This window comes from Dendrobates tinctorius, unplaced genomic scaffold (genome assembly GCF_039654945.1).
Source record: "Dendrobates tinctorius isolate UK_male_01 unplaced genomic scaffold, ASM3965494v1 ptg000016l, whole genome shotgun sequence".
Taxonomy (NCBI): domain Eukaryota; kingdom Metazoa; phylum Chordata; class Amphibia; order Anura; family Dendrobatidae; genus Dendrobates; species Dendrobates tinctorius.
The window spans coordinates 28,575,249-28,603,130 of record NW_027361684.1 but is presented as its reverse complement, the minus strand read 5'-3'; the positions used below and the strand labels follow the sequence as shown (position 1 = coordinate 28,603,130).

The following is a 27,882-nucleotide window of genomic DNA, read 5'->3' as shown; positions in this document are numbered from 1 at the left end:
CTGGGCATCTTTTGAGCTGTTGCTGTCCTTAGTATCCCGTGCTTTGCTCCCTTCTCCTGGGTCTGCTGCCCTCTTTTGTGCTCCACGTCATGTTCTGCAGGTTGCCCAGTGTGGATCAGTAACATCATCTCCATTAACATATTTAAGACCCATTAGGACACACCCCTGTGCCTTCTGGTTGTGGTTCAAGACTATAGTTTGGTGCACTCTACCTTCTGTGCACTGCTTGCTTATCCTGCTTCTGTACTTGCTGACTAGCGATGTGTGAACCCGAACAGTAAACTTCAGGGTCAGTACCGGACACCTAGTGTTTCGTGCATGCACCCAGAACAAAGACTTCTCCAGGATGTGTGTGTTACTGTTTCGGTTTGGCACCCAGAACATCAGGTGTTTCCCACACTGTCATCTGCACGACAGCGCAAGAAACACCAGCAGCTCTGATCGGCGGTAAGCTCATTACCGCCAGTCAGACTGTCAGATGACATCATGAGCCAGCAGCTGTGACCGGCAGTGAAAAAGGTTATCTCCGGTTACACGCGTCGGCTGATGAGAGAGTACTACTCCAATTAGCCTACGCCTGCTGTCACTGATAACTGATGACTGTGCTATAAATAAATAATAAAAGGTTGCAACCCTCAGCTGTCAGTTTATCATGGCTGGTTATCAAGAACAGAGGGGTCCCCACGCCTTTTTTATTATTTAACTAAATTTAAAAAAAATGGCATGGGGTCCCCTATTTTTGACATTTTTGATTGAAGCCCTTGTCTCCTGTAAAAGACAGAAAATAAACACCCATTATACTCACCTGACACCTAATCCATTGAAGCCCTTGTCCCTTGTAAAAGGACAAAAATAATAAACAACCATATTCCACACCTGTCTGAAGTAAAGCAAGGACACAATGAAGTGCTGCGAGCGCAGCTAAAGTGGCGAATGGTGACGTCATAGAGGTAACAGTTGGTCAATGAAGGTGCTTTCCCACTGGCACTTCATTGTGAGCCGGGATGATAAACTGAAGTGAACGCAATAAGAGAACCACAAGTACTGTGAGAATTTTCTCACAGTGCTGGCAGTAATCTCATTGAGGTCACCACAGTTCATTGTCCGGCTCATACTGTAGTGCTTGTCGGACAGGTAAGGGATAAGGTTTTTTAATTTTTTTTCTTTACAGAGGACAAAGTCGTCAATAGATATGTTGTAAGGTGAGTATAATGTTTGTTTATTATTTTCTTTTACAGGGAACAAGGGCTTCAATGGAAAAGGCGTGAGGTGAGTATAACCTTGTTTTTTATTTTTAAATAAAAGTATAAAACAGGGTGCTGATTTTTAATTAAAATAAAGGATTTTATTCATGCTGTGTGTTTATTTCCATACTTACTATGGGGTCAGTAATGGGGGCGTCTTACAGACTCCTCTCCATTACTAACCCTTGGGTTTGTGGTCACCTGATAATACAAAGGCCACCTCAACTCCACAAATATTACCCCACTTGCCACCGCTACAAGGCAAGTGGGATGAGCGAGGCTAAGTGCCAGATTTGTCACATCTTATTAATGTGTCATTTCTGGCATGGCTGAAGGCTGATGTTCTTAGCCTGGGAGGAGGACCAATTTCCCCGGCCCCTTCCCTGACTATTATCAGTCTACAGCAGTCTGTTTAGCCTTTGCTATTGTGAGGTAGTGCTGTCATTCAGTTAGGCAGCGAACAAAACACATCCGGCACCGGGTTTTCATAAACTCATAACAGTCCATGCGGTTTATTCAGCAGCATAAACCCATAGAAGCAAAATAAAGTTCATATAACCGCATAGCTTCCATGACAGAGTTCAGCTCTGTAATCCCTGTGGTCACACAGGTTAAACATACACAGGCTTTTTAGCCTCAGTTATCTCACCCACGTCAGGGTCACTCATGGTTCCTTTAGCATACTGCAGACGTCCATTCCCTCCAGGGAACTATCAGGCATGTGCAGCCATTAACACAGCGTTCACTTGCTGTCAGAAGGCAGCCCCATCTCACTCAGACGGGACTTTCCACAGTGGACCAACCAAGTCCCAGCATTCACTACCTGTGACCTACCCTGGCCACATTATATGGTTCATAGCCCCGCCCACCAGGTCACATGACTCTGACCTCATCACATGTCCTTCAAGCATTTACACACTCTTTACAACAGTGTTCTTTAAACACACCCCCTGGGTGGGTTTGTAGGTAACTAGGCCTGCCCATCTCTCTAGTTACCTGGAGACTTCTCCCTGACACATTAAAGCAACACCTCAGCAATATCATTGCTGATCAACACACACACATAAGTCTCCATCTCAAGGCCACCCACCTTGCGATACATAACCATCCTTCAGGATTCTGTCACTCATCCTCTCTCTTGGGACATCCACACAGCGCCCCCTAGTGGACACAGTGGTTACTACACCATACTGATTTGAAATTATGGAGGACCCTACTTCATTTTTTTTGGGGGGTCCAATATAAAATGACCAGTAAAGGCAGCTGTGGACTGATATTAATAGCAAGGGAAGGGGCCAGGGAAATTGGCCCTCCTCCCAGGCTAAGAACATTGGCCCTCAGCTGTCCCAGAAATGGTGCATCAATAAGATGTGCCAAATCGGGCACTTAGCCTTGCTCTTCCCACTTGCCCTGTGGTGGGACCAACTGGGGTAATAGTTGTGGGGTTGAGTCAGCTTTGTATTGGCAGCTGACATCGAGCCCAAGTGTTAGTAATGGAGAGGTATCTTTAAAACACTATTCCCATAGTAAGTTTGGAAATATACACACATCATGAATAAAATCTTTTATTTGAAATAAAAATCAACACCATGTTTATTTAAAAATAAAAACAAAGTTATACTCGTCTTACACCTATTTAATTGAAACCTTTGTCCCCTGTAAAATACAGAAAATAATAAACAACCATTATACTCACCTTACGCCTAATCCACCGATGCCCATTTCTACTGTAAAAAAATAAAAATAATCAGCCATATCCCTCCCTTTCCGACATGAAGATAATCTATACTGTTCCATGACAATCCGGATGATTTGGATAGCGGTCACCTCATGAACCCCGGTGACCTAACTTATGGCAGCACTAGCTGCATGAGAAAGTTCTCACGCAGCGAGGGGTGCCGAAAGTTTCTCTCTTTATTTAATGCTAACTTTGTGGTCCTTTGATCCACTAGTATTCATTTGCAGCAGGCCATAAATTCCAATGTAATATAATATACAGGTCATTAAATGTAATGGTTGACCATGTAATAAGCTAGTTCATTTATTATTACCATTATTATTACAAAATCTAAAAAATGCAACAATTGTGTTAGGTTTATTTAATCCAATATATGAAAAAAACCATCATTGTTTTTGTTCTTACTCAAAGGTTGATGAAGCAATTGCTTCCAGGTACCAAAAGGTGATGCAAGAATGGAAAGCCTGTGAAGTGATAGTCAAGCAGCGGGAAAAGGAATCTCACTCTGCCATTTATGCTAAGCTTTCATCTGGGAGTAGTATTGACAGTCATGTGCAACGTCTGATTCACCGGGACTCTACCATTAGTAATGATGTGAGACACCTGGATTATTCTTTTTTAAATAGACATTGATTTTTTAACAATCTCATTTTAAATCAATAGTAATGTAAAGTGTTAAAACGTTGTGCTATATCTTATTAAGGAAAAATGCCTCTTTATTCTCTTCTCCACTTCTCAGTCTCTAGAACTTACAATTGAATCCCAATTTACTGGTAAAATCCATATTGAGAACTAGGATGCATTATCATCTCACTGAGGCATCAGATTTCAGCTGTCCATAAAAATCTGTAGAGGAAGAAGGAGGGAGCTTCACGATTAGGGAGGCACAGACACACTGTTTGTTACACAGAGAACGGGCATAATAAAAGTCACAATATTTTGCTCTTTTCAATTTTAGGAATTTTTGTACTTGCATTGAAAACTTTTTTAAAAATGAGGAGAACTTAGCGTGACAGGATGAGGTTCACTATAATTTATAGCACAAAACTTAAAGTAAAAGTATGCGTCAGTCCAAGACTGGAGTATATTAATGACTCTGATGCAGAAGTTCATCTTACTCCAATAGACCCTGGATGAAGACTGCCATGCATAACTTCAATCTTGCTAAATTTGAGCCTGAGTGATTTACTGTCAAAACTCGGTACTGGGTTCACAGCTACATTGCTCAGTACTGATATGTAATGTCCTTCTTGCTTCTACTATTGAGGGTGTGCTACATAGAGACAGGAGAGCTGGGAAACAAATGTTCTGTGTATGGGAGAAAAGGCATCACATGAAATAGGAGCCATCCTTCTTCTTACTTCTGGCTCCGGCGCAGGCGTACTTTATCTGCCCTGTTGAGGGCAGAGTAAAGTACTGCAGTGTGCAGGCGCTAGGAAAGGTCAGAGAGCTCCAGCGCCTGCGCACTGCAGTACTTTACTCTGCCCTCAACGGGGCAGAACAGTGCGCCTGCGCCGGAGACATGGCAGAAGTAAGAAGGAGGAAGGCTTCGCTAGAAGATGGGAGGCGCAGGGCCAGACCGCAACACCCATCGGACCAGACTGGACGCCAGGGTGGGTATAATCTAACTTGCTTTTCTCCTCTATCAGGTTACATCAGGGGCTTATCTACAGCATTACAGAATGCTGTAGATAAGCCCCTTATGGCGGTGCCGGCAGCTGATAGGGCAAAAAATAGGTGACAGATTTCCTTTAAGCTACTGCCTGTAATGTTAAGGTTGTAGGTTCAAGACTTGGGGAGACTCACAGAAAGAAAGCAAATAACATTTTTGTAATTGCTTATTTTTACTACTTTTATAGGAACTAAAAAAAAATCTTTTTCTTCACCTCAGTATGCAGAGACCATAGAAATACATTGTCCTATATACAATGTACCTCTATGGATATGTATAACCTGCTTCTGGGTTCATTGGCTGCAATAGAGGTCAAGATAACCAAATTTTCCTATCTGCATCATTATAAGCTGTGGCTCATTGGTAGAGCTCGAGCTTGGAAACGTAAGTTTGCTTTGCTGGGTAGAATGAACACAGGAAGGAGAAGCAATGACTAAGTGACTATACAACTAAATTTATGTGCTGATCAGAGGCATGCGGCCCCACCACACGATGAGGAAAAATGATGAAGATGTTGGAGAAGAAAGGTGAGTATAGAAGCCGGGAAAAAGCTCTGACGTGATGGGACAGTCCCGCTGAATCTGGGACGGTTGGGAGCTGTAGTGAAGTTGTTTATCGTAAAACCCTGGTGGTGTAGGGTAGTAAAGGGGATAGCATTACTGGTGGTCTATGGCAACGAATGAATAGCATTACTACAGCATAGTCTAGAGCAGTGAAGGGATGGTATTTATGGTGGTCCAGGAAAGTGAAGAAGTAAATAGTAAAATCGCTGGTGGTCTAGGTCAGATTAATAATTGTGTGACAAAGATGAAGCCCTGTCTTTGTAATCAGTGAGAGATTTCTGGAGACTGAGCAGGAAGAAGAGACAAGAGAATCGTCCCGTTTGTTTAAAAGCCCCCTGGGCCAAGCTAGCCCCCTACCTTTATAGATGTCTTGTCCACTCCTGGTGCAAAGCATGTATCAAGCACACTAATAATATTATAGTGATCTGTAACATGTGACCACGGTCAGACATGGACAAGTTGATCTTTGAATACTGATAACTCCCTTCAGATAATTTAGAAAGACTTGAAAACATTAGGGACCAGAAAATTTCATTAATATTAGTGTTGAGCGAGCGTGCTCAGATAAAGCTATGATAAAAATCCATCTGTGATCGAAACGCGTTGCAGCATAACCAACGCTCTTGTGCGCATTTCTTTATTATGGAGGATTTTTCCTGCCTTATCACTATGTTTTAAAAATTCCAAATAAAGCAAGAAATTTTATGGAGAAACGTCTATTTTTTTGTTCTTCATTATTTCATAAATGACCCTTTATAATAAATGCTATAGTGTTCTTGGAATAAATGCTATTACATTTACAATCAATGAAAGGAGCTCTCGTAATGATTTCCTTTGATGGGTAAATGTCAATGTTTTGTTTCTCAGGTTTTTATGTCAACAGAAGAAATAGATGTGCCAGACAGAGATCTGAAATGTCGGAACGATAAAACTTCGACGCTCACCACTGCAGCTGGAACTCCTTCTGCTATGGTGGCCGCTGAACCACAGCAGTCAGTGGAGTTTGACTCTCCAGATTCTGGTCTTCCCTCTTCTCGAAATTACTCTGTGACCTCTGGGATTCTATCCAGCATCGATGATCAGCAAAGCATATGTTTTGAGGAAGAAGAATCAAGCACAGAATCTGATAGGACAGAAATTAGTTTGGGTCCACCCCGAAAAGCCAAGGGAGTCCTCAAGATGCAGGATTCTATATATGAAGAGCAGCTGTGCTCCCAGCTAGAGTATCTAAATAATTCTGAGGACATCTCCTCCATGTGCCCTACATCATATACAGTGAGTGCTGGTAGACCTGAACATTCTATTCTATAGTTCATCATGCCATTTAATTTGCCATTACTACCGCCATTATTTCACATAATTCCTTTTACCTAAAATTTGTATTTTCCATAAATATTCAGCTTCTAAGGTTATGTTTTCTCTATTAGATAGAATTGTTGGACACGATTGCCTTAAACTTGCATCGAATTGATAAAGACGTCCAGAGATGTGATAGGAATTACTGGTATTTCACAACAGATAATTTAGAAAAACTTCGGAATATCATGTGCAGGTAAATCATTTTTGGGCATGTTAATTTTTAGGCATTTCTCTATTAAAATGTCAAATTTTCCACTGTATGCGAAAAATAAACAATAATAGTATATTTTGTATTGCATGTATTGTCCTATCGCCACCACTTTCTTTATATTAAGGACTTTCATTTCTAGAATATGTGTAAAGTATTGAGTTAACAAAAGGTGACTCGCTGACATGCATGCTTGCCCTGTGTGTGATTGCTCCATTCAGCATGTCTGAGGCATCAGTGACTATCACGTCCATTGGAAATGGACAAAATCTAGGTAGCACTGATACATTATGCAGAGGGAGGGCACACTGACCATAGATAAAGAGGTTGTGATTGTAGTAATATGGTGTAAAAAGTTTAATTAATGCATCCCTATTTGCTTTCATCTATCATGACAGTTTTGTGTGGGAGCATCTAGATGTCGGGTATGTCCAAGGAATGTGCGACCTGCTGGCTCCATTAATGGTGGTTTTAGATAATGGTGAGAAAACTGCACTAAATGCTTTTGATGCTTAGACTTCTAATGTGTCATGTATAGTATATATGAGTAATTTTAATCCAAGAATTAAGGGAAAAAGCTAGTAGTACTTACCATGAAATCATTCTCCTGGATATTTTTCTGTTTCCGTTCAGATTCAGAAAAGATTTGTCACCAGGTTTCACAATACAAACTCTATACATAATTATATAGAATTTTAAGGCCTGATGAGGCAGGTGCTCTTACTTTGAAAATCAATGTCACAATTCTGTTCGGCAGGATGCACAGTGCTAGTATACATTTTTTATACTGTATACCTTTAGAACATGTGCTCTGAGTCTCCAATTATCCACCATATAGGTAGTGAATAATATGCTCTGTTTATAGATTTAATGGCGTACAGCTGTTTCACGCAACTCATGAAGAGAATGAGTCAAAACTTCCCAAATGGAGGCGCTATGGACACACACTTTGCAAACATGAGATCTTTGATCCAGGTGAGTTTTATGTCTTTTAGCCGCCGGCGTACTCACTAAGTTTTCCAAGGTGAAAGGTGAAGATGCTTCAGAAAACGCCAACATTGTTTTTCCTGAAGCGTCTTCCTCTGGCTTTTTCGGTCTGGCGCCTTTTTCTGTAACTTGAACTTTAAGTAACGAGTGGCTTCACAGTAGAAGCTTCTCGAAGAATGCACTTGCTACTTATTTTATCCGTCCCAGCTTCCAAAGACTAAAGTGGCTAAAAGAAGCTCCAAAAGACTGAACGTATGCACAGCAGGTTGTTTTTACATTGCAGCATATTGTTTTCATCCTCAGTGGTTTTTTAATAGTTTTTTTTAGACGAGTTCCAATCGGAATCTGCCTGAAAAAGACATTCGGGGCAACTAATTAAGACGGGCGTAGCACACCCCAACCTTAATAAAGTGCTCTCTGGAGTACACTCACTGACACGATTCATCAAGTTCACCGTTTGATGAATAAAGTGCGTCAGGTATACAGCGTTGCCAAAAACGTATGCTAGTGGGGGACTGGCATATATTTTTGGAGTAATTCATCACAAATTTTACAGGCAGGCATGACCACGCCCGGCTAACACCACACCCATATTGGCGCAGCTGGCCAAGGCTGACACACAGACAGCAAAAGTCGCAATAATTTTCTGCCATTGCCGAGTGACTTATTAAGGTGTTTACGCCAGATTTCTTAGGGTATTGTCTAACAGTTCAGCGGCCGAAACTGCGCTTGGTCCTGGTGATCTAGTGGCCGCATGGTTATGAAACAAAATCCTGCAAAAGTCTCGTCCTATCCTGAGACTTTTACTTTTAGGTACATATGCAGTGATTAGTGATGAGCAAACATGCTTAAGTTGTTATCTGAGCATGCTTGAGTGCTGCTAACTGAGTGTCTTTCGGTGTGCTCAAATAATACGTTTGGGTCCCTGTGGCTGCATGTCTCACGGCTGTTTGACAGCTACAACACATGCAGGGATTGCCTGTTTGTTAGGCAATCCCTGTACACAAACAAGATCGAAGAACACCTTATCTACAGGTAACTATGACATAGTGGGAATAAAGGCCCCGTCTCACTAAGCGATCTCGGTAGCGAGATCGCTGCTGAGTCACGACTTTTGTGACGTAACAGCGATCTCACCAGCGAGATCGCTGGGTGTGACAGCGATCAGCGAGCGGCCCCCCTGCCGGTATCGCTGATCGCTGGAAGAAACCTCTGGACATTTCTTTGGTCGCTGGTCTCCCGCTGGCCAGCACGCATCGCTGTGTGTGACAGCGGGAGACCAGCGATCAGGTGTAAAAAAATAATAAAAAAAATAAAAAATATAGTTATTCTCACCTTCCGATGTCCCGTTCAGCCATCCTGCCTCTCTCCACGCTCCGGTCCCAGCGATCCTTTGCACAAATGACCGCGAGACTTTGTTATCCCTCGAGACCGTGACATCTCGCGGTCATTCGTGCAAAGGATCACTGGGACCGGAGCGTGGAGAGAGGCAGGATGGCTGAACGGGACATCGGAAGGTGAGAATAACTATATTTTTTATTTTGATTCTATTTTTTACAGGGATGGCCAGCGATGCCGGGCGCTCGGCATCGCTGTGCTGATCGCTGGTGAAGCTGTCTGTGTGACAGCTCACCAGCGATCACATAGCGACTTACTAGCGATCCTGACACCTTGATATCGGTGTCGGGATCGCTGGTAAGTCGCTTAGTGTGACGGGGCCTTAACCGAGACATGGCTAGATGAAAGCTATGACCAGGCAGTTAACTTACATGGTTACAGTCTGTTTAGAAAGGATAGTAAAAATCGGAGTGGAGGCGGGGTTTGTCTTTATGTAAAGTCTTGTCTAAAGTCCACTTTAAGAAAGGATATTAGCGAAGGGAATGAGGATGTCGAGTCGATATGGGTCGAAATACATGGAGGGAAAAATAGTAGCAAAGTTCTCATTGGAGTCTGTTACAAACCCCCAAATATAACAGAAATCATGGAAAGTCTACTACTAAGGCAGGTAGACAAAGCTGCAACCCATAATGAGGTCCTTGTTATGGGGGACTTTAACTACCCGGATATTAACTGTAATAAAATGCAATCGTGGCGCACATGGTATATGTGGCAACAAGAAAGAGCAAGTGTTCTTTCTAAAGTGATTCCATCACCGAATAAAATTAATTAGTAGATTAATGCTGTATATATACACCTGTACTAGGACTGGAAAAGACAAACTTCAAACTAAACTAGAGCATACTAAAGGACAAGCAGTCAGAAAGTCTCATACAAAATTACTTTATTAAATATACATTAAAAATGGACAACAAGGTGCACGGAGTAAAGGGGAAAGGGACTGCACACACCCATGGCATGTGAAGCCAGACTCACTACCCTCCCAGCTTATAGCAGCAGATGACCTTATAAGGTAGATATAAAATAGAGGAAACAAGCCGTAATTACAATCATAATGCAAGTGCTAGTATCCTGAATGCCACCCAGCTTACTGCAACACATGACCCTATAGATGTAAACTGACATAAGGGTGCAGAACCGTGGACATAATCATAAAGCATGTGCTCATACCCTGAATAGCAGTCAGGAGGCATTCAACATGGCATATTACCTTATGGCTGTAAGAGCGGAGGGATGTTATAAGCTGGGTGGGTAGTGAGTCCGGCTTCGCATGCCATGGGTGTGTGCAGTCCCTTTCCCCTTTACTCCATGCACCTTGTTGTCCATTTTTAATGTATATTTAATAAAGTAATTTTGTATGAGACTTTTTGACTGCTTGTCCTTTAGTATGCTCCAGATATTAACTGGGAAACAGAGACCTGCAAAACCCATAAAGGCAACAGGTTTCTGCTAATAACCAAGAAACATTATCTTTCACAGTTGGTGCAGAATCCAACCAGAGGAGCAGCACTTTTAGACTTAATACTATCTAATAGACCTGACAGAATAACAAATCTGCAGGTCGTCGGGCATCTAGGAAATAGCGACCACAATATTTGCTTGTCTTTCGCTAGGGGGACATGTCAGGGAGTCACAAAAACACTGAACTTTAGGAAGGCAAAGTTTGACCAGCTTAGAGATGCCCTTAATCTGGTTAACTGGGACAATGACCTCAGAAATAAGAATACAGAAAATAAATGGGAAATGTTTAAGAACATCCTAAATAGGCACTGTAAGAAGTTAATACCTTGTGGGAATAAAAAGGACAAGAAATAGGAAAAACCCAATGTGGCTAAACAAAGAAGTAAGAGGGGAAACTAACAGTAAAAAGAAAGCATTTAAACTACTAAAGCAGGATGGCACCGCTGAAGCTCTAAAAACTATATGGAGAAAAATAGAAAAATAGATTATCTAAAAAACTAATTAAAGCTGCCAAAAAGGAAACAGAGAAGCACATTGCTAAGGATTTGCAGATACAAAACTATGTAAAGTAGTCAATACAAGAGAAGATAGTATTCTGCTACAGATGGATCTGCATAAGTTGGAAACTTGGACCAAAAGGTGGCAGATGCAGTCTAACAATAATAAATATAACGTTATACTCATGGGAAGAAGGAATCAATATCACCATTACACCGAACGGGAAACCAATGGGTAAATCTGACATGGAGAAGGACTTGGGGATCCTAGATAATGATAAACTTACCTGAAGCAGCCAGTGACAGGCAGCGGCTGCCAAGGCAAACAGGATCATGGGGTGCATTAAAAGAGGTCTGGATACACATGATGAGAGCATTATACTGCCTCTGTACAAATCCCTGGTTAGACCGGACATGGAGTACTGTGCACAGTTTTGGGAATCAATACTCAGGAAGGATGTAATGGAACTAGAGCGAGTACAAAGGAGGGCAACAAAATTAATAAAGGGAAAGGGGGAACTACAATACCCAGAGAGATTAGCAAAATTAAGATTATTTAGTCTAGAAAAAAAGATGACTGAGGGGCGATCTAATAACCATGTAGAAGTATATAAGGGGACAATACAAATATCTCTCTGAGGATCTGCTTATTCCAAGGAAGGTGACGGTCATAAGGAGGCATTCTCTGCATCTGGAGGAGAGATGGTTTTTCCACCGACATACAGTAGAAGAGGATTCTTTACTGTTAGGGCAGTGAGATTATGGAATTTTTTGCCTGAGGAGATAGTGATGGTGAACTCAGTCAAGGGGTTCAAGAGAGGCCTGGATGTCTTCCTGGAGAGTAACAATATTGTATCTTACAGTTATTAGGTTCTTTAGAAGGACGTAGATCTGGGGATTTATTCTGATGGAATATAGGCTGAACTGGATGGACAAATGTCTTTTCTCAGCCTTGCTAACTATGTTTATCTGAGCACGCTCGCTCATCACTAGTAGTGATGAATGTGGATTACCAACCCTTTATCTAGTAGTCCTACTGTTCAGTTCTGCAGGATAGCGGTGGAAATGTATTACATCCTCAGAATTAATGAAGCATAATTTGCAGCACATTTCATGCTGATAATAAGTATGGACACTAAATACGTACCGTATGAACTAAATATGGTTTCAGCAATGGTAACTGAATGTTAATAGTGTTAAGATACTTACTTGCACAAATAACATTAGCCCATCCGTACTGCATCTTGTTTTAACCCCTTTCTGCCATTGGACGTACTATCCCGTCCATGTGACCTGGGACTTAAATCCCATGGACGATATAGTACGTCATAGCGATCAGCAGCGCTGATCACGGCCGAGTGTCAGCTGATTATCACAGCTGACACCCGGCACATTAACCCCTGCCACTCTGCGATCAAACATGATCGAAGTGTACTGGGGGATCAGGGAAGAAACGCGCAGGGAGGGGGCTCCCTGCGTGCTTCCCTGGACCCTCGGAACAGCGCAATGTGATCGCTCTGTTCCGAGGGCCTCCCTCCCTGAAGGCCCCGGATCCAATATGGCCACGGGGGCCTTTGGGGTCCTGCAGGGAGGCGGCTTTGTCAGTGCCTACTCTCAGCAGGCACTGAGAAAGCCTCCTGCTGTGCAAGGTGTCAGATTAGCGATCTGACACTTTATTGTATTGGGGAAAATATAATAAAGTTAAAAAAATAAAATAATCAAGTGTAAAAATAGTTTTAAAAAAATCCCAAATTAAAAAAAAAACCCCTAATAAATTCTTTTATTTTGTAAATAAAAAAACAAGCAAACAATAAACATACACATATTTAGTATTGCCGCGTCCGTAACGACCCGCCCTATAAAACTGTCTCACTAGTTAACCTCTTTAGTGAACCCCTTCAAAAAAAAGGCAAAAAACAATGCTTTATCATCATACCGCCAAACAAAAAGTGGAATAACGCGCAATCAAAAAGGATATAAATAACTATGGTACCGCTGAAAACACCATCTTGTCCCGCAAAAAAAGAGCCATCATACAGCATCATCAGCAAAAAAATAAAAAAGTTATAGCTCGCAGAATAAAGCGATGCAAATATAATTATTTTGTATATAAAATTGTTTTTATTGTATAAAAGCGCCAAAGCATAAAAAAGACATAAACGAGGTATCGCTGTAATCGTACTGACCTGAAGAATAAAACTGCCTTATCAATTTTACCACACGCGGAACGGTGTCAACGCCCCCCAAAAAAAGAAATTAATGAAATGCTGGTTTTTGTTCATTCTGCATCCCAAAAATCGGAATAAAAAGTGATCAAAAAAAGTCACGTGCCCGAAAATGGTACCAATAAAAACGTCAACTCGTCCCGCAAAAAATAAGACCTCACATGACTCTGTGGGTCAAAATACAGAAAAATTATAGCTCTCAAAATGTGGTGCTACAAAAATTATTTTTACAATAAAAAGTCTTTTATCGTGTGACAGCTGCCAAACTTAAAAACCCGCCATATATGGTAAATCAAACTCCCCCTTTACCACCCCCTTAGTTAGGGAAAAATAATAGAATTAAAAAAAAAAAATGTATTTATTTCCATTTTCCCATTAGGGTTAGGGCCAGGGTCAGGGTTAGTTTTAGAGCTAGGGTTGAGATTAGGGTTAGGGGTGTATTAGGGTTAGGGTTGGAGTTAGTATTGGGGGTTTCCACTGTTTAGGCACAAAAGATTGTGTAGATTGTGAGCCCTCGCGGGCAGGGTCCTCTCTCATCCTGTACCAGTCGTGACTTGTATTGTTTAAGATTACTATACTTGTATGTATTATGTATACCCTCCTCACATGTAAAGCGCCATGGAATAAATGATGCTATAATAATAATAATAATAACAACAGAGGCACTCCAAACGCAACATGTCGTCTGATCTCAATTCCAGACAATTCTGCGTTGAAAAAGTCAAATGGTGCGCCTTCCCTTCCAAGACCTGCCATGTGCCCAAACAGTGGTTTACCCCCACATATGGGGTATCAGCCTACTCAGGACAAATTGCACAACATCTTTTGGGGTCCAATTTCTCCTGTTACCCTTGGGAAAATAAAAAATTTGGGGCAAAAATATCATTTTTGTGGAAAAAATATGATTTTTTTATTTTTATGGCTCTACGTTATAAACTTCTGTTAAGCACTTGGGGGTTCAAAGTGCTCACCACACATCTAGATAAGTTTCTTGGGGGTCTAGTTTCCAAAATGGGGTCACTTGTGGGGGGTTTCCACTGTTTAGGCACATCAGGGCCTCTCCAAACGTGACATGGCGTCCGATCTGCATTCCAGCCAATTTTGCGTTGAAAAAGTCAAACGGTGCTCCTTCCCTTCTGCGCTCTGCCATGCGCCGAAACATTGGTCCCCCCACATATCAGGTATCAGTGTACTCAGGACAAATTGCACAATAACTTTTGATGTCCAATTTCTCCTGTTACCCTTGGTAAAATTAAAAAAAATTGCACTTGAAGTAATTTTTTTGTGAAGAAAAGTTAAATGTTCATTTTTTTTAAACATTCAAAAAATTCCTGTGAAAAATTCAAAGTTGGAAAATTGCGAAATTTTCTAAATTTACGCCAAATTTCCATTTTTTTCCACAAATAAACGCAAGTTATATGAATGAAATTTTACCACTAACATGAAGTTCAATGTGTCACGAGAAAACAATGTCAGAATCACCGGGATCCATGGAAGCGTTCCAGAGTTATTACCTCATAAAGGGACAGTGGTCAGAATTGTAAAAATTGGCCCGGTCATCAACGTGCAAACCACCCTTGGGGGTGAAGGGGTTAAGGATCAGAAAGCCTTAAATTTAAATTGTATAACAATTTCTGATATAATCAATACATTTAATCTCACACTGTTGGTCCTTCACAAGGTGCAAGTGGCACATGGTACAGAGGGGAAAAGACACTCATTGATATTCAACGTATCTTATGTCTCCCTTTCAGAAAATATTTTTCTACATGTAGACTAAATGGACAAAAACGTATGAAGGTAATAATGAAGGGTGAAGGGGCACTCTCACTATTTTCATATCTGCACCCTAGAACATACCGTAATAGCACAAGCACAGGACCTTGCAATAGTGCTCCCTTAAGGCTATGTGCACACGTGCGGAATTGCCGCGGAAATTTCCGCGGCAATTCAGCAACTCCCTGCCGCGGAAATTTTGCAAGCATAATTAGCTTGCAGAATGATAGCATTTTCCAAGCGATCTGTAGCATTGCTTGCAAAACTGATTGACAGGTTGGTCACACTTGTCAAACATAGCGTTTGACAAGTGTGACCAACTTTTTACAATTGATGCTGCCTATGCAGCATCAATAGTAAAAGATAGGATGTTAAAAATAATAAAAAGATAAAAAATATTGTTATTCTCATCTTCCAACGGCCACCGGAGTCCTTCCCGCCTCTCACCACGTTCCCGGCATCTTTCGGTCTCAGTGATGCTTTGCGCGAAGGACCTGAGATGACGTCATGCTCGCGTTAGAAGCAGATGTCTGCTGTGTACCACAGCCAGCATCTACCCTTTATAGAGTGAGCTCAACTCCTGAACCCAGTCTATCACTCTGATCCACCCCATGATGAACATATTTATCATGAAAGGTGTTACATGCCCTTTTAACAATTGATTTTGTCTCTTGAGTAGCCCTAAAAAGTAGTAATGCCCCCTGAGTGTCCCTTTGACAAATACTTTAACAACTGCCTCTGAGAAAATAATAACTTATCCTGAGGTCCCTGTTTAAATTTATAAAGCCCTAGTGTTTCACCAAAAGTAACAGTGCCCAATTAGTCACCCACAAATAGTAATAATGCCCCCTGAGTCCCACCACAATAAAAGTAATAGTGCATCAAGTGATACAAAAAGTCATAAGGCACCAGAAAATGAAAATGTATATAGTCACCTAGCCCCAGACCCTGATCGGTTCACAGCACAGACAGCATCCGAGTGGAGGCAAAGTGATGTGATGATGTCATTCCACCACCTTCTTCAGAACGCTGAGATCCTAGGCAAGGCTCTGCCATTCTGTAGGCCACAGCCTATAAGGTGGAGATTGGTAGGGTTTGGCCCATGGCTCCCTGCTCTCCCATAGGGTTTATCTATATTGGTGCCCTATGTGTGTCGATATTGTTGAGAGTTGTAGACATTCCATGTGGATGTTGGTCACACTATGTGAGTGGACCTACTGTGACCCAACCCCTCCTGCCACCCTGCTAACTATTCCAACTGTGATAGAGCAATAGAGCTCTCTTACAGACAGAGAAAACATTGATAATGTGAAGACACAGATGTCCTACTTCTGTAACTAATACAATGGGTTTTGTTTTTTGTTTTTTGTCAGATTTTGGACTCCGAGCTCTTTGAACTCATGCATCAGAATGGCGACTACACACATTTTTACTTCTGTTATCGTTGGTTTCTACTTGATTTCAAAAGAGGTATTATTTATGTAAAAACACTCTTCTGTCAATATTCTGTGTTTTTATTTAAAGGGGTAATGTTTCTCATTGTGGAGCATGACGTCAACCTGACATGCCTAGATGAGGAGACTTTTAAGCTGCAATGCTCCTCTGGGAAATATGAAAATTGTCTTTTCAGAGAGGAAGAGGACTAGAACTCAAGTGCTTTCTATAGGAAGTAACCATCCTAAAAGTCAAATTGTTGGTTACTTGTCAAATAGCTTCAGGACCTTCCATGATGTGACCAATAGGACCTGCGGTCACGTGACTCCCAGTGTGCACTGCGAGTCACGTAACCGCAGGTCCTATTGGTCACGTGACGGAAGGTCCTGAAGCTACAATGAAGTGCCTGAATGAGAAGCTGCTGCCGTGCGCCCTCGCAAGATGAGGATGTCAGCACAAACACAGGAAGAGCCAAGCCATCATCGAAAGGTGAGTTAAGTGTTTGTTATTTTATCATGTGCTTGCCACCAATGGGGAATATAGGGACGGGGGGGCCGTGTGCATGCCAGCAGAGGGGAATATAGGGACGGGGGACCCGTGTGCTTGCCAGCAGAGGGGAATATAGGGACGGGGGGCCCATGTGCATGCCAGCAAGGGGGAATATAGGGACGGGGGGGCCCGTGTGCATGCCAGCAGGGGGGAATATAGGGACGGGGGGGCCCGTGTGCATGCCAGCAAGGGGGAATATAGGGACGGGGGGGCCCGTGTGCATGCCAGCAGGGGGGAATATAGGGACGGGGGGCCCCGTGTGCATGCCAGCAGGGGGGAATATAGGGACGGGGGGACCCGTGTGCATGCCAGCAAGGGGGAATATAGGGACGGGGGGGCCCGTGTGCATGCCAGCAGGGGGGAATATAGGGACGGGGGGCCCCGTGTGCATGCCAGCAGGGAGGAATATAGGGATGGGGGGCCCGTGTGCATGCCAGCAAGGGGGAATATAGGGACGGGGGGCCCGTGTGCATGCCAGCAAGGGGGAATATAGGGACGGGGGGGCCCATGTGCATGCCAGCAGAGGGGAATATAGGGACGGGGGGGCCATGTGCATGCCAGCAGAGGGGAATATAGGGACGGGTGGCCCGTGTGCATGCCAGCAAGGGAGAATATAGGGACGGGGGCCGTGTGCATGCCAGCATGGGGGAATATAGGGATGGGGGGCCCATGTGCATGCCAGCAAGGGGGAATATAGGGACGGGGGGCTGTGTGCATGCCAGCAGGGCAGAATATAGGGACGGGGGCCCGTGTGCATGCCAGCAGGGGAGCATATAAAGAGGAGGGGCCGTGTGCATGCCAGCAGCGGGGCATATAGAGAGAGGGGGGCTATGTGCGTGCCAGCAGGGGGGCATATAGTGACCAGGGGGGCCATATCCAGGATGGGATGGGGGGGCTATGTGCCAGCACAAGGGGTCAATGTTCCAGGATGGGGGTTATATAGATACCAGGATAAGTGACATATATATGATTTGAAAGACGGACACTGGTATTATAAGACACACCTCCATTTAACATAAAAAAAAAAATTTTCTCTTTTTCTTCACCAAATTTGGGGGTGCGTCTTATAAAGCAAAAAATACGGTAGCTTCCCTAACATTGATGATGAGATCAGTGATTGTATTCACAGAAAAAAAAATTGTGTTGTGTGAAATCTTCATTAAAATCCACTAAAACTAAAATACTTACCTTGTAAATTTTGTCTACCTTCTATTATTAATATTTGATAATACGAGTATGTAAATGATTTTTATGTTGTTGGCCAAATTACAATGGATACCTCATCTTGAGGCCTTATGACTTATTAAGCCAAGTTTTGTCTACTAGCTCAAGTGATTTAATGTCCATCACCTTTTCCTAAAATTTTAACATTTTCTTGTACATTGTTTATGGCAGAATTGTTGTATGAAGACGTATTTGCGGTTTGGGAAGTCATTTGGGCAGCCAGACATATTTCCTCAGAGCATTTTGTATTGTTCAACGCATTAGCTCTTGTGCAAGTTTATCGAGAGATTGTACGAGACAACAACATGGATTTTACAGATATTATCAAATTTTTTAATGGTAAGCATTTTTCATGAGGTTTTGAACTATCAAAAGTAAATGTCCTTTAACAAAGGCAGGCAAATCGCAATCTTTGATAAATGAAGCCAATTGACACTCGTATAATAAAATGTACATGTTGCAATCATTATGAGGGTTTTGTAGAAATGATTTTTATATATATATTGAACAATAGATTAGTAAGAACATTCTCTGTACTCTGTAGTTTTACATATCAGACCATAAGAAGCAGCTGGTCCTAAGAGGATCTTAAAATTAGCTACATAGACTACATGAATCACTAGCTTATGGAACGACTTCTTGCAGCAATAACTTGAAGTAATTGCTTTCTCTATGACTTTATCAGGCTTTTACATTATTTTGGAGGAATTATGCCGCACACTTCTTTGCAACGTTGCTTAAAGTGACTCTGTCAACAGGTTTTTGTTTCCCCATATGAGAGCTACATGATATAGGGACAGAAATCCTGATTTCAACGATGTGTCACTTTCTGAGATGCTTGCTTCAGTTTTGATAAAATCACTGTTTTATCTGCTGCAGATCTAGTAGTTCTCTAATTGCGATGGTTGGTATAACTGCCCACACCCTGATCGGTGACTTTCTGTATACACTGTACTTAGGCAGAAAGCTGCCAATCAGTGCTGGGGGATTATACAGACCTCTTAAATATGGAGCACTACATGGCAGCAGGTTTACTAGTCCGCTAGTAATTTTTGACCTCGCGACAACTCCACTTTAAGGGCAATGATAGCCTGAATAAACATCTCTTTCAGGCAAACACAGGATAAGCAGCTGACAAGAATGGGTTTTGAACAAATCATTACTCAAAAAATCTTGGAACCGTCCCCCAGACATGGATTACGGCGTGGGTCAGAATGACGGACAGGTGAGGGATGTTGTTGTTTTTTTATTTTACTTTTATTACAGGAAATCAAGGGCTTTTCTGGAATTAGGTGTTTAAATAAAAATGGAAAACTGTTTTTAGTTTTATTTCAAATAAAGGACTTTATTCTGGCTGTGTTTTTATTTACCATACACGTAAAGGATTAGTAATGGATAGGAGTTTTATAGACGACTCTCCATTACCAAGCCATTGGCTTGATGTCACCTGATATACAAAGGTGACATCAACCCCACAAATATGAACCCCACTTGCCCCCGCTACAGGGCAAGTGGGAAGAGCCAAGCAAAGCGCCAGAATTGGTGCATCTAATAGATGTGCCTTTTCTGGGCAGCTGTGGGCTGCTATTTTTAAGCTGGGGGGGGGGCAATATCCATGGCCCCTTACCAGACTGAGAATACCAGCCCCCAGCTGTCAGCTTTAGCAAGGTTGGTTGTCAAAAATTGGGGGAGACTCCACGCCATTTTTTAAAATTATTTAATTAAAAAAAGCAGCATGAAGCTGATAGTTGAGGGTTGCAGCCCCCAGCTGTGAGTTTTGTCTGGCTGGTTAGCAAAAATAAAGGGAAACCCACGCCATTTTTTTAAAAAAATTATTTATTTACAGCACAGAACTGGCTGATGAATACTCCCATCCACCGCTACTGCTCTCACTGTAATTAGCAGTAGCAGGTGTCAAATGATGGGATCAGTAGTCCCATCAGCTGACACAAGTGACCGGAGGTAAGCTTTATACCTCCGATCACAGCTGTCTTTTGACAGTGTGGGAACTGTGGCTCTCTGACTGGCGAGGATGATTTCCTCACCGATCAGAAGCGGTGTTTGCCGCGCTGTCATGCACATTACAGCACAGCAAACACTGAATATTTGGGCCCCCCATTCAAGTGAATGGGGTCCGGGTACTGTTCTGGTGCCCGAATACGAAATTTTTGTAACTATTCAGCCGCACCCGAACATCCAGGGGTCCCCCATCTTTAATAGCGAATCAGAAAAACTGCTACATTTCTAATTGGAGGTATTTGCTAAAACTCTTATTACATCTGCTACATAATGGGATAGGATCTTACAGATGGGAATACCCCTTTAACTTACAGTAATTAATTTGTCATTGGAATGTGGAAAGATCTTAAATAGGTTGTCCACTTTGTAAATTTTTTTAAAATGGCAAAAAAACCACCATGGTTACTTACCGGTAGCCGGTTTTTCCGGAACCCATGACAGCACCACCTGAGAGAGGGATCCACCCCGCCAGGACAGGAACCTACTGAGATATAAGGGGCGGCAACTCTCCCCCGCTTCAGTTGGGTTACAGAGCATTGAGAGGACTTCCCGGTTAGTAACATGTTAATCCAACACCACATCACACAAATGCACCCTACTAAACGTGCACACCCATACAGTGAAAAGGGGTGGAATATACGGGTGCTGTCATGGGTTCCGGAAAAACCGGCTACCGGTAAGTAACCATGGTGGTTTTCCCTTCACCCATGACAGCACCACCTGAGAGACTTTTGGAGACTTCGAGATACCTTAGGGAGGGACCACCGCTTGCAGCACCCTTCTACCAAAGGTTAAGTCAGCAGAGGAGGATAGATTTAATCTATAGTGCTTAAAGAAGGTTGAAGGTGAGGCCCAGGTAGCGGCCTTAGAAATCTGTTCAATCGATACCTCTGCTTTCTCAGCCCAGGAGGCCGCCACGGCTCTGGTGGACTGAGCCTTGATGCCGTCAGGAATCAGGATACCACTAGCTGAGTAGGCTACACTAATGGCTTCCCTACTCGATCTAGCAATAGTCCCTTTTGAAACCCCATAGCCTTTCCTGACACCCTGAAAAGCTACGAATAGGGACTGGGACTTCCTCCACTGGCTGGTGACAGATATGTATTCTAGCAGGGCTCTCTTAATGTCCAAACTATGGAACCTTTCTTCCCCTGGATTCTTTGGATTATCACAGAAGGATGGGAGGATAATCTCTTGACCCCGATGGAAATCCGATGCTACCTTAGGCAGATAAGCGGGGTCTGTTCTTAGCACCACCCTGTCTTGAAAAACTTGTGTATAGGGTGGATTTACTGAGAGAGCCTGCAGGTCGCTTATTCTACGGGCTGAAGTAAGGGCCACTAAAATTATTGTTTTTAGGGTCAGAAATTTTACAGGGAGCTGATGTAATGGTTCATATGGTTCTTTTATGAGGGCCTCTAGTACTAGGTTTAAATCCCACGGAGCTATCCTTGGTATTGGAATAGGTTTGGCCCTATGACATGATTTGATGAATCGGGCTATCCATCTATTTGCTGCCAAGTTGCAGTTATAGAGTGCCCCTAGTGCAGATACCTGAACCTTAAGTGTATTTACCGCTAACCCTAGCTGTAAACCTGCTCCTCGTTTAAATATGCCTCCGTCCTGTGAGTGGCCTCCGATCAGCTGTCTCCCCTCCCCCGTGCGACCGCCGGCCGACTGCCTTCAGAAAAAGCCGGCCGGCGTCGCACTGGGCGCCATGACACCGTCGCCTGGTGCTGACGTCAGGCGGCGCACCCATAATCCTCTGCGCCGCTGACGCCAGTGGCCGGAAAGCGCCCGCGTCTCTCCCCTGTCAGATGCCGCGGGGATCGGGATGCGGCACGTGCGAGGGGAGGGCGGCGCGGTGGGGGCTTCCCGCAGCCACCGGGGATCCCACCAGCGCCCACACGAACCCGGAACCCCGGAGGGCTGGGGACTGTGCATCCAGCATCCGACGGCCGGCGCTACAAGTAAGACACCTGTTCTTCCCGCACTGGGACAGGGCTGGGTTCCTTTTTTTTTTTTTTTTTCTTCGCCCATGACAGGCACCGCCGACAGTGGGGGTCCTTCGAGGACAGGAACCCAACTGAAGCGGGGGAGAGGTGCCGCCCCTTATATCTCAGTAGGTTCCTGTCCTGGCGGGGCGGATCCCTCTCTCAGGTGGTGCTGTCATTGGTGAAGGGAAAACACTGAACTCCCATTTCTCCTATTCCAACACTTACTGGTTTCCCTGCTGGTCTGTCACGGAGTGACTGACCAGTGCGACACAACCCAATGATTGGTCGGTCACCAAACGGCAAAACAAAAACACACCAGGGAACACCAAGGAAAACTTTATCAACAGTGGGCTCTGTCGGTAGTGAACAGGGAATGGACACCTCCTGCACTCACCTGAGGATGCTCCCTGCTCTTACCAACGTCCCACGTCCGTATATGGGTTCTTTCACCCCGTTGCCGAGCAGGATATCTAAACCCTCATTTGCCCTGCCCCTATCGCTAAGTAGAGAATTGGCAAGTGAGAACACTGGTCCCACTGCGGCATTAAGACAACACAAGGTAAGGTAAGACAGACACCAAAAAGAGCAGGGTAATAAAAATACAACTTAGCTTTCTGCTGCAAAGCACCACACAGTAAGAACGACACCAGATAAACCGAACACAGCTGTAGAACCACTGCTTCCAGCAAGCTCCTTCTCCCAGATAGGTTGCTGCAGAATGAACTAATACTAACGGTCAGCTGATGCATCAGGTGACCTTTTAAAGGATGTGGGAGTGGTCAACACACATCAGCTAACCCAGCAGCAATGCAATTACACCTGCAGGGGGAAAAACTGGCCTGAAAGGAAAAAAGTTTTAATCTGCCACAGATCCAAAAATGGATTGTGACATGGTCTCTACTTCCTGACCCTAGTGGCTATACAGGACTGCTCAGCAAATCGCTAACCACAGTGGTGATCTGCCTGAGCCAGTCATTGGCTGCAGTTGGTCACATGCCCATGTGTTGGAACATCATCACTGGTCAACAACGAGAGTATAGACCATGAGGGACTATAATATGAGATGTCTAACAAACTTTTTCTTCTTGTTTTGTTAGAAATGGCAGAGCACCATGATGCACAGCTCATTCTGCGGATAGCCCGGGAACTAGTTCACAAGGTTCAAACTCTGATTGAAAACAAATGAGGAACTTCCATTTTGAAATGAAGACCATGAAAAGCAGGATCGTCATCTAGAGGTGCTCGAAGGGCCTTCAACTGTGTCCAGCAGCAGAACCCATCTTCGCTGTACTTGTATATCATTGTTAATCTTTTCAGGACATTTTACATTTCTAAGTAAAAATGACACTGCACCAGGTCATATAAAATAAGGATCACGGTCTGGTGTTAAGTAGTCACATATCTAACAGAGCCCCATTTCAGTGAAACGGGAAATATAGGAGGCACCAAATTTTGTGCACAGTTAATTTCCATGCTGCTGTATCAGTGGGAGTATATCATTGTCTTCTGAGACTTAAATCTTACCATTTGTTGGCCAAGGAATTTTTGAAATCTTCTTTCAGTTGACTTCCGGGGACATATGCCATATGAAGCCCTTTACAAATCATGTTAGCTATTTTCTGTTCTGCATGCAGATGTGTCTCTATATTCCACTGTGATTACCATGAAGGGCTGTTGAAAAAACACCCAGGCATGTGATGCGCTGTGTAGTCTGTATCTAAAAAATTCTCTGCATACAAATCGCCAGAAGTCGAAAATCTGATGATTCAGTGGGACATTAGCACTGACTACAGCTCACATTTTCCTTATTCTACAGGAAGGCCCAATTTGAAGTCAAGAACATCAGAAACATACATGAGTTTCATGCCTTTGCCTATCACGTCACTTGAAGGTTGGGTTAGGAGTGACCTAGTGACTTGATCTCACAAGTGCTTTGGGGTATTTAAATACAACGTGTTGACAACATTTTTTGTCACGGAAAAGGGGTACGGAGTGAGATATTATATATATACACACACACACAGATTTTCACAAATGTAGCTATTCTCAGGTGGTTATCATATGGATTTTCCTATAAAGATGCTAGATGACCCATGACACTACCATGTATCACATAATGCAGCTCTTATTAACTATAACATGTTAGCAAATTTATTTTTTACTTTACCCAGAAGGCACCTTATAAATTATTTTTGTCTTCGTTGGGCTGTTTTGACCTAAAATGGTGCATGTACCTAAATCAGAAGATAACCTCTGTGTAACATGTGACTTAATTGGAATGTCTGGTCCGTTTTGTTGCCGTTACTTCTGTATTATCTTTTCAATGCGACTGCAGTATTACTGGCGAGTGGAGAAACCATGGTGCATGATGGATGCATGTATGTTCTCTGTAAGTGTAAGGACTCTTCTGTATGTTGTTACCCTTTCCATATTTCATCATTACTCGGTTGTCTTTACCAGGGTACATTTTGAGGAAGTTACAACTAAATCAAAATCTTCCAGAATTTGAAGAATTACCAAAAATTGCAAATTAAGCTCCTTGGTTTCTTCCCTCTAGATAATGTAATGTGATTGCCGCACCAATATCTAAGAGTATAAAAAAAAAATGTATCACTTGATCATTTCTTAAACTCTTTATGAGGTTGTCCACTATCTCATCAACTTTTTCTCAATTATTATTTTCCCACATACATAAAATCTCTTGTGCCGGTGCCACCGTAGTGATGTTAGCGCCAGGGCTCGTGTGGCATTGTTTTGTAATGTGTGCCCTGCAGCCACTTATTACTCTTCACTGTTACTTCCTTTGGTAGGTGGGTACAAGGTGTTTTTTCTCAACATGGGAGAATTTTGTATTTGAGAAGGAGTTATCTGAGCAGTGGATAACCCCTTTAATAACAGGTCTGCAAAAAAAAAATTTTTCAAGAGCTGTTTTGGTTATTCCACGTAATCTTTATGTTTTTGAGTGCGCTGAATCCGAAAATGACCTCCGTTTTGTCATAGGACATCACGTTTTCTGACAATTTAAGTAACTATGTTAAATAAGACAGTACCTCAAAATAAATGAAAATAGACTCATAAAATTAATTTTTTATTACAAATGTTTCATGAAAATCATTTTTTTAACTGCAGTGAGCTCACTAACACACACTAAAATCGATTCTTCTTCCCTGTGAGGCTTCTCTTGGTACATTTACGCTTGTGAGTAGCATCTGTAATGTCTCTCTGAAGCGTCCAACAGTAGTCTGCCATCATTGTAATGCTCCATCTTCCCTGGTATCTTCTTTCCATCTCTTTAATGTCCTGGTGGAATCATTCACCTTGCTCTTCACTCACAGCTCCCAAATTTTCAGGAAAGTTGTCAAGGTGGGAATGGAGGAAATGCACTTTCAAACTCATCAGGCAACCTAAAGCTTGAAATGCTTTCAGCATTCGTCCGACGATTTTTTTGTAGTCAGGGTCTTTGTTATTGCCTAAAAATTTCTGTGTAGCTTAACACTACCAGTAGCTGAAAGTGGCCCGTGGCCAACAAAAGTTTGGAGACAGCTGTTTTACAGTGGGTACAGAAAGTATTCAGACCCCTGTTAAATTTTCACTCTTTGTTTCATTGCACCCATTTGGTAAATTCAAAAAAGTTCATTTTTTTTCTCATTAATGTACACTCTGCACCCCATCTTGACATTAAAAAAAAACAGAAATATAGAAATTTTTGCAAATTTATTAAAAAAGAAAAACTGAAATATCACATGGTCATAAGTATTCAGACCCTTTACTCAGACACTCATATTTAAGTCACATGCTGTCCATTGCCTTGTGATCCTCCTTGAAATGGTTCTACTCCTTCATTGGAGTCCAGCTGTGTTTAATTAAACTGATAGCACTTGATTTGTAAAGGCACACACCTGTATAAATAAGACCTCACAGCTCACAATGCATGTCAGACCAAATGAGAATCATGAGGTCAAAGTAACTGGCCAAGGAGCTCAGAGACAGAATTGTGGCAAGGTACAGTTCTGGCCAAGGTTCCAAAAGAATTTCTGCAGTAGTCAAGAGCACACTGGCCTCCATAATCCTTAAATGGAAGAAGTTTGGGACCACCAGAAGTCTTCCTAGACCTGGCCTTCCAGCCAAACTGTGCAATTGTGGGAGAAGAACCTTGGTGAGAGAGGTAAAGAAGAACTCCAAGACCACTGTGGCTGAGCTCCACAATTGCAGTAGGGAGATGGGAGAAAGTTCCACAAAGTCAACTATCACTGCAGCCCTCCACCAGTCGGGCTTTTATGTCAGAGTGACCTGACGGAAGCCTCTCTTCATTGCAAGACATATGAAAGCCCGCATAAAGTTTGCTAAAAAACACATGAAGGATTCCCAGACTATGTGAAATAAGATTCTCTGGTGTGATGAGACAAAGATAGAACTTTTTGGTGATAATTCTAAATGGTATTTGTGTAGAAAACCAGGCACTGCTCATCACATGCCCAGTACAATCCCAACAGTGAAACATGGTGGTGGCAGCATCATGCTATGGGGGTGTTTTTCAACTGCAGGGACAGGAGTGGTTGCGATTGAAGGAAACATGAATGTGGCCAAGTACAGAGATAACCTGGATGAAAACCTCTCCAAGAGTGCTCTGGACCTCAGACTTGGCCGAAGGTTCACCTTCCAACAAGACAATGACCCTAAGCACACAGCTAAAATAACAAAGGCGTGGCTTCAGAACAACTCTGTGACCCTTCTTGACTGACCTAAGCCCAATAGCGCCTGGAGAGACCTGAAAATGGCTGTCCACCAACATTCACCATCCAACCTGGCTGAACTGGAGAGGATCTGCAAGGAAGAATGGCAGAGGATCCCCAAATCCAGGTGTGAAAAACTTGTTGCATCATTCCCAAGAACACTCATGGCTGTACTAGCTCAAAAGGGTGCTTCTACTCAATACTGAGCAAAGGGTCTGAATAGTTATGACCATGTGATATTTCCGTTTTTCTTTTTTTTAATAAATTTGCAAACATTTCTACATTTCTGGTTTGTTTGTTTTTTCAGTCAAGATGGGGTGCAGAGTGTACATTAATGAGAAAAAAATTAACTTTTTTTTGAATTTACCAAATGACTGCAATGAAACAAAGAGTGAAACATTTATAGGGGTCTGAATACTTTCCGTACCCACTGTAGATAAGATAATGACATATGAATATCTCTCTTTGCACCAGAGCTTATATTTGGGTATGTTTAGCACAGTATGAAGTGTTACTGTATAAAGTATGTGATAACCTATAAGCAGGGCTGTGGAGTCGTTGTCCATTTTGTTGGAGTCAGAGTTGGAATCGGTATAAAATGGACCGACTCCGACTAATAAAATATACAATAAATTGGGTTTAGTAGTTCAGTACAGGATGTGCTGTAAATGTTTTCATAAGAATTTAGGAAAGTTCTGAAATGTCCTATAAATGTCTGTTTTGTTCTTGATCTGAGGATCTCAGCTTTTAGCTGAGATGAATCTGTGCTGCACTTTATGTACATGCTCAGTGGTGACC

General features: G+C 42.7%; 1 protein-coding gene across 2 annotated transcripts in view; it reads left to right on the top strand.

The window, feature by feature from the left end:
* Window positions 1-25,962, top strand: part of SGSM2 (small G protein signaling modulator 2) — a 507,471-nt gene extending 481,509 nt beyond the window's left edge. For both annotated transcript variants that reach the window (XM_073565606.1, XM_073565605.1), the window contains 8 exons: window positions 3,394-3,576; window positions 6,085-6,492; window positions 6,645-6,769; window positions 7,183-7,265; window positions 7,650-7,759; window positions 16,502-16,598; window positions 18,507-18,674; window positions 23,449-25,962. In XM_073565606.1, the coding sequence (XP_073421707.1) occupies window positions 3,394-3,576; window positions 6,085-6,492; window positions 6,645-6,769; window positions 7,183-7,265; window positions 7,650-7,759; window positions 16,502-16,598; window positions 18,507-18,674; window positions 23,449-23,537 (1,263 nt within the window). In that variant the 3' untranslated portion in view covers window positions 23,538-25,962. The remainder of the gene's footprint in view (window positions 1-3,393; window positions 3,577-6,084; window positions 6,493-6,644; window positions 6,770-7,182; window positions 7,266-7,649; window positions 7,760-16,501; window positions 16,599-18,506; window positions 18,675-23,448) is intronic.
* Window positions 25,963-27,882: the final 1,920 nt, after the last annotated feature.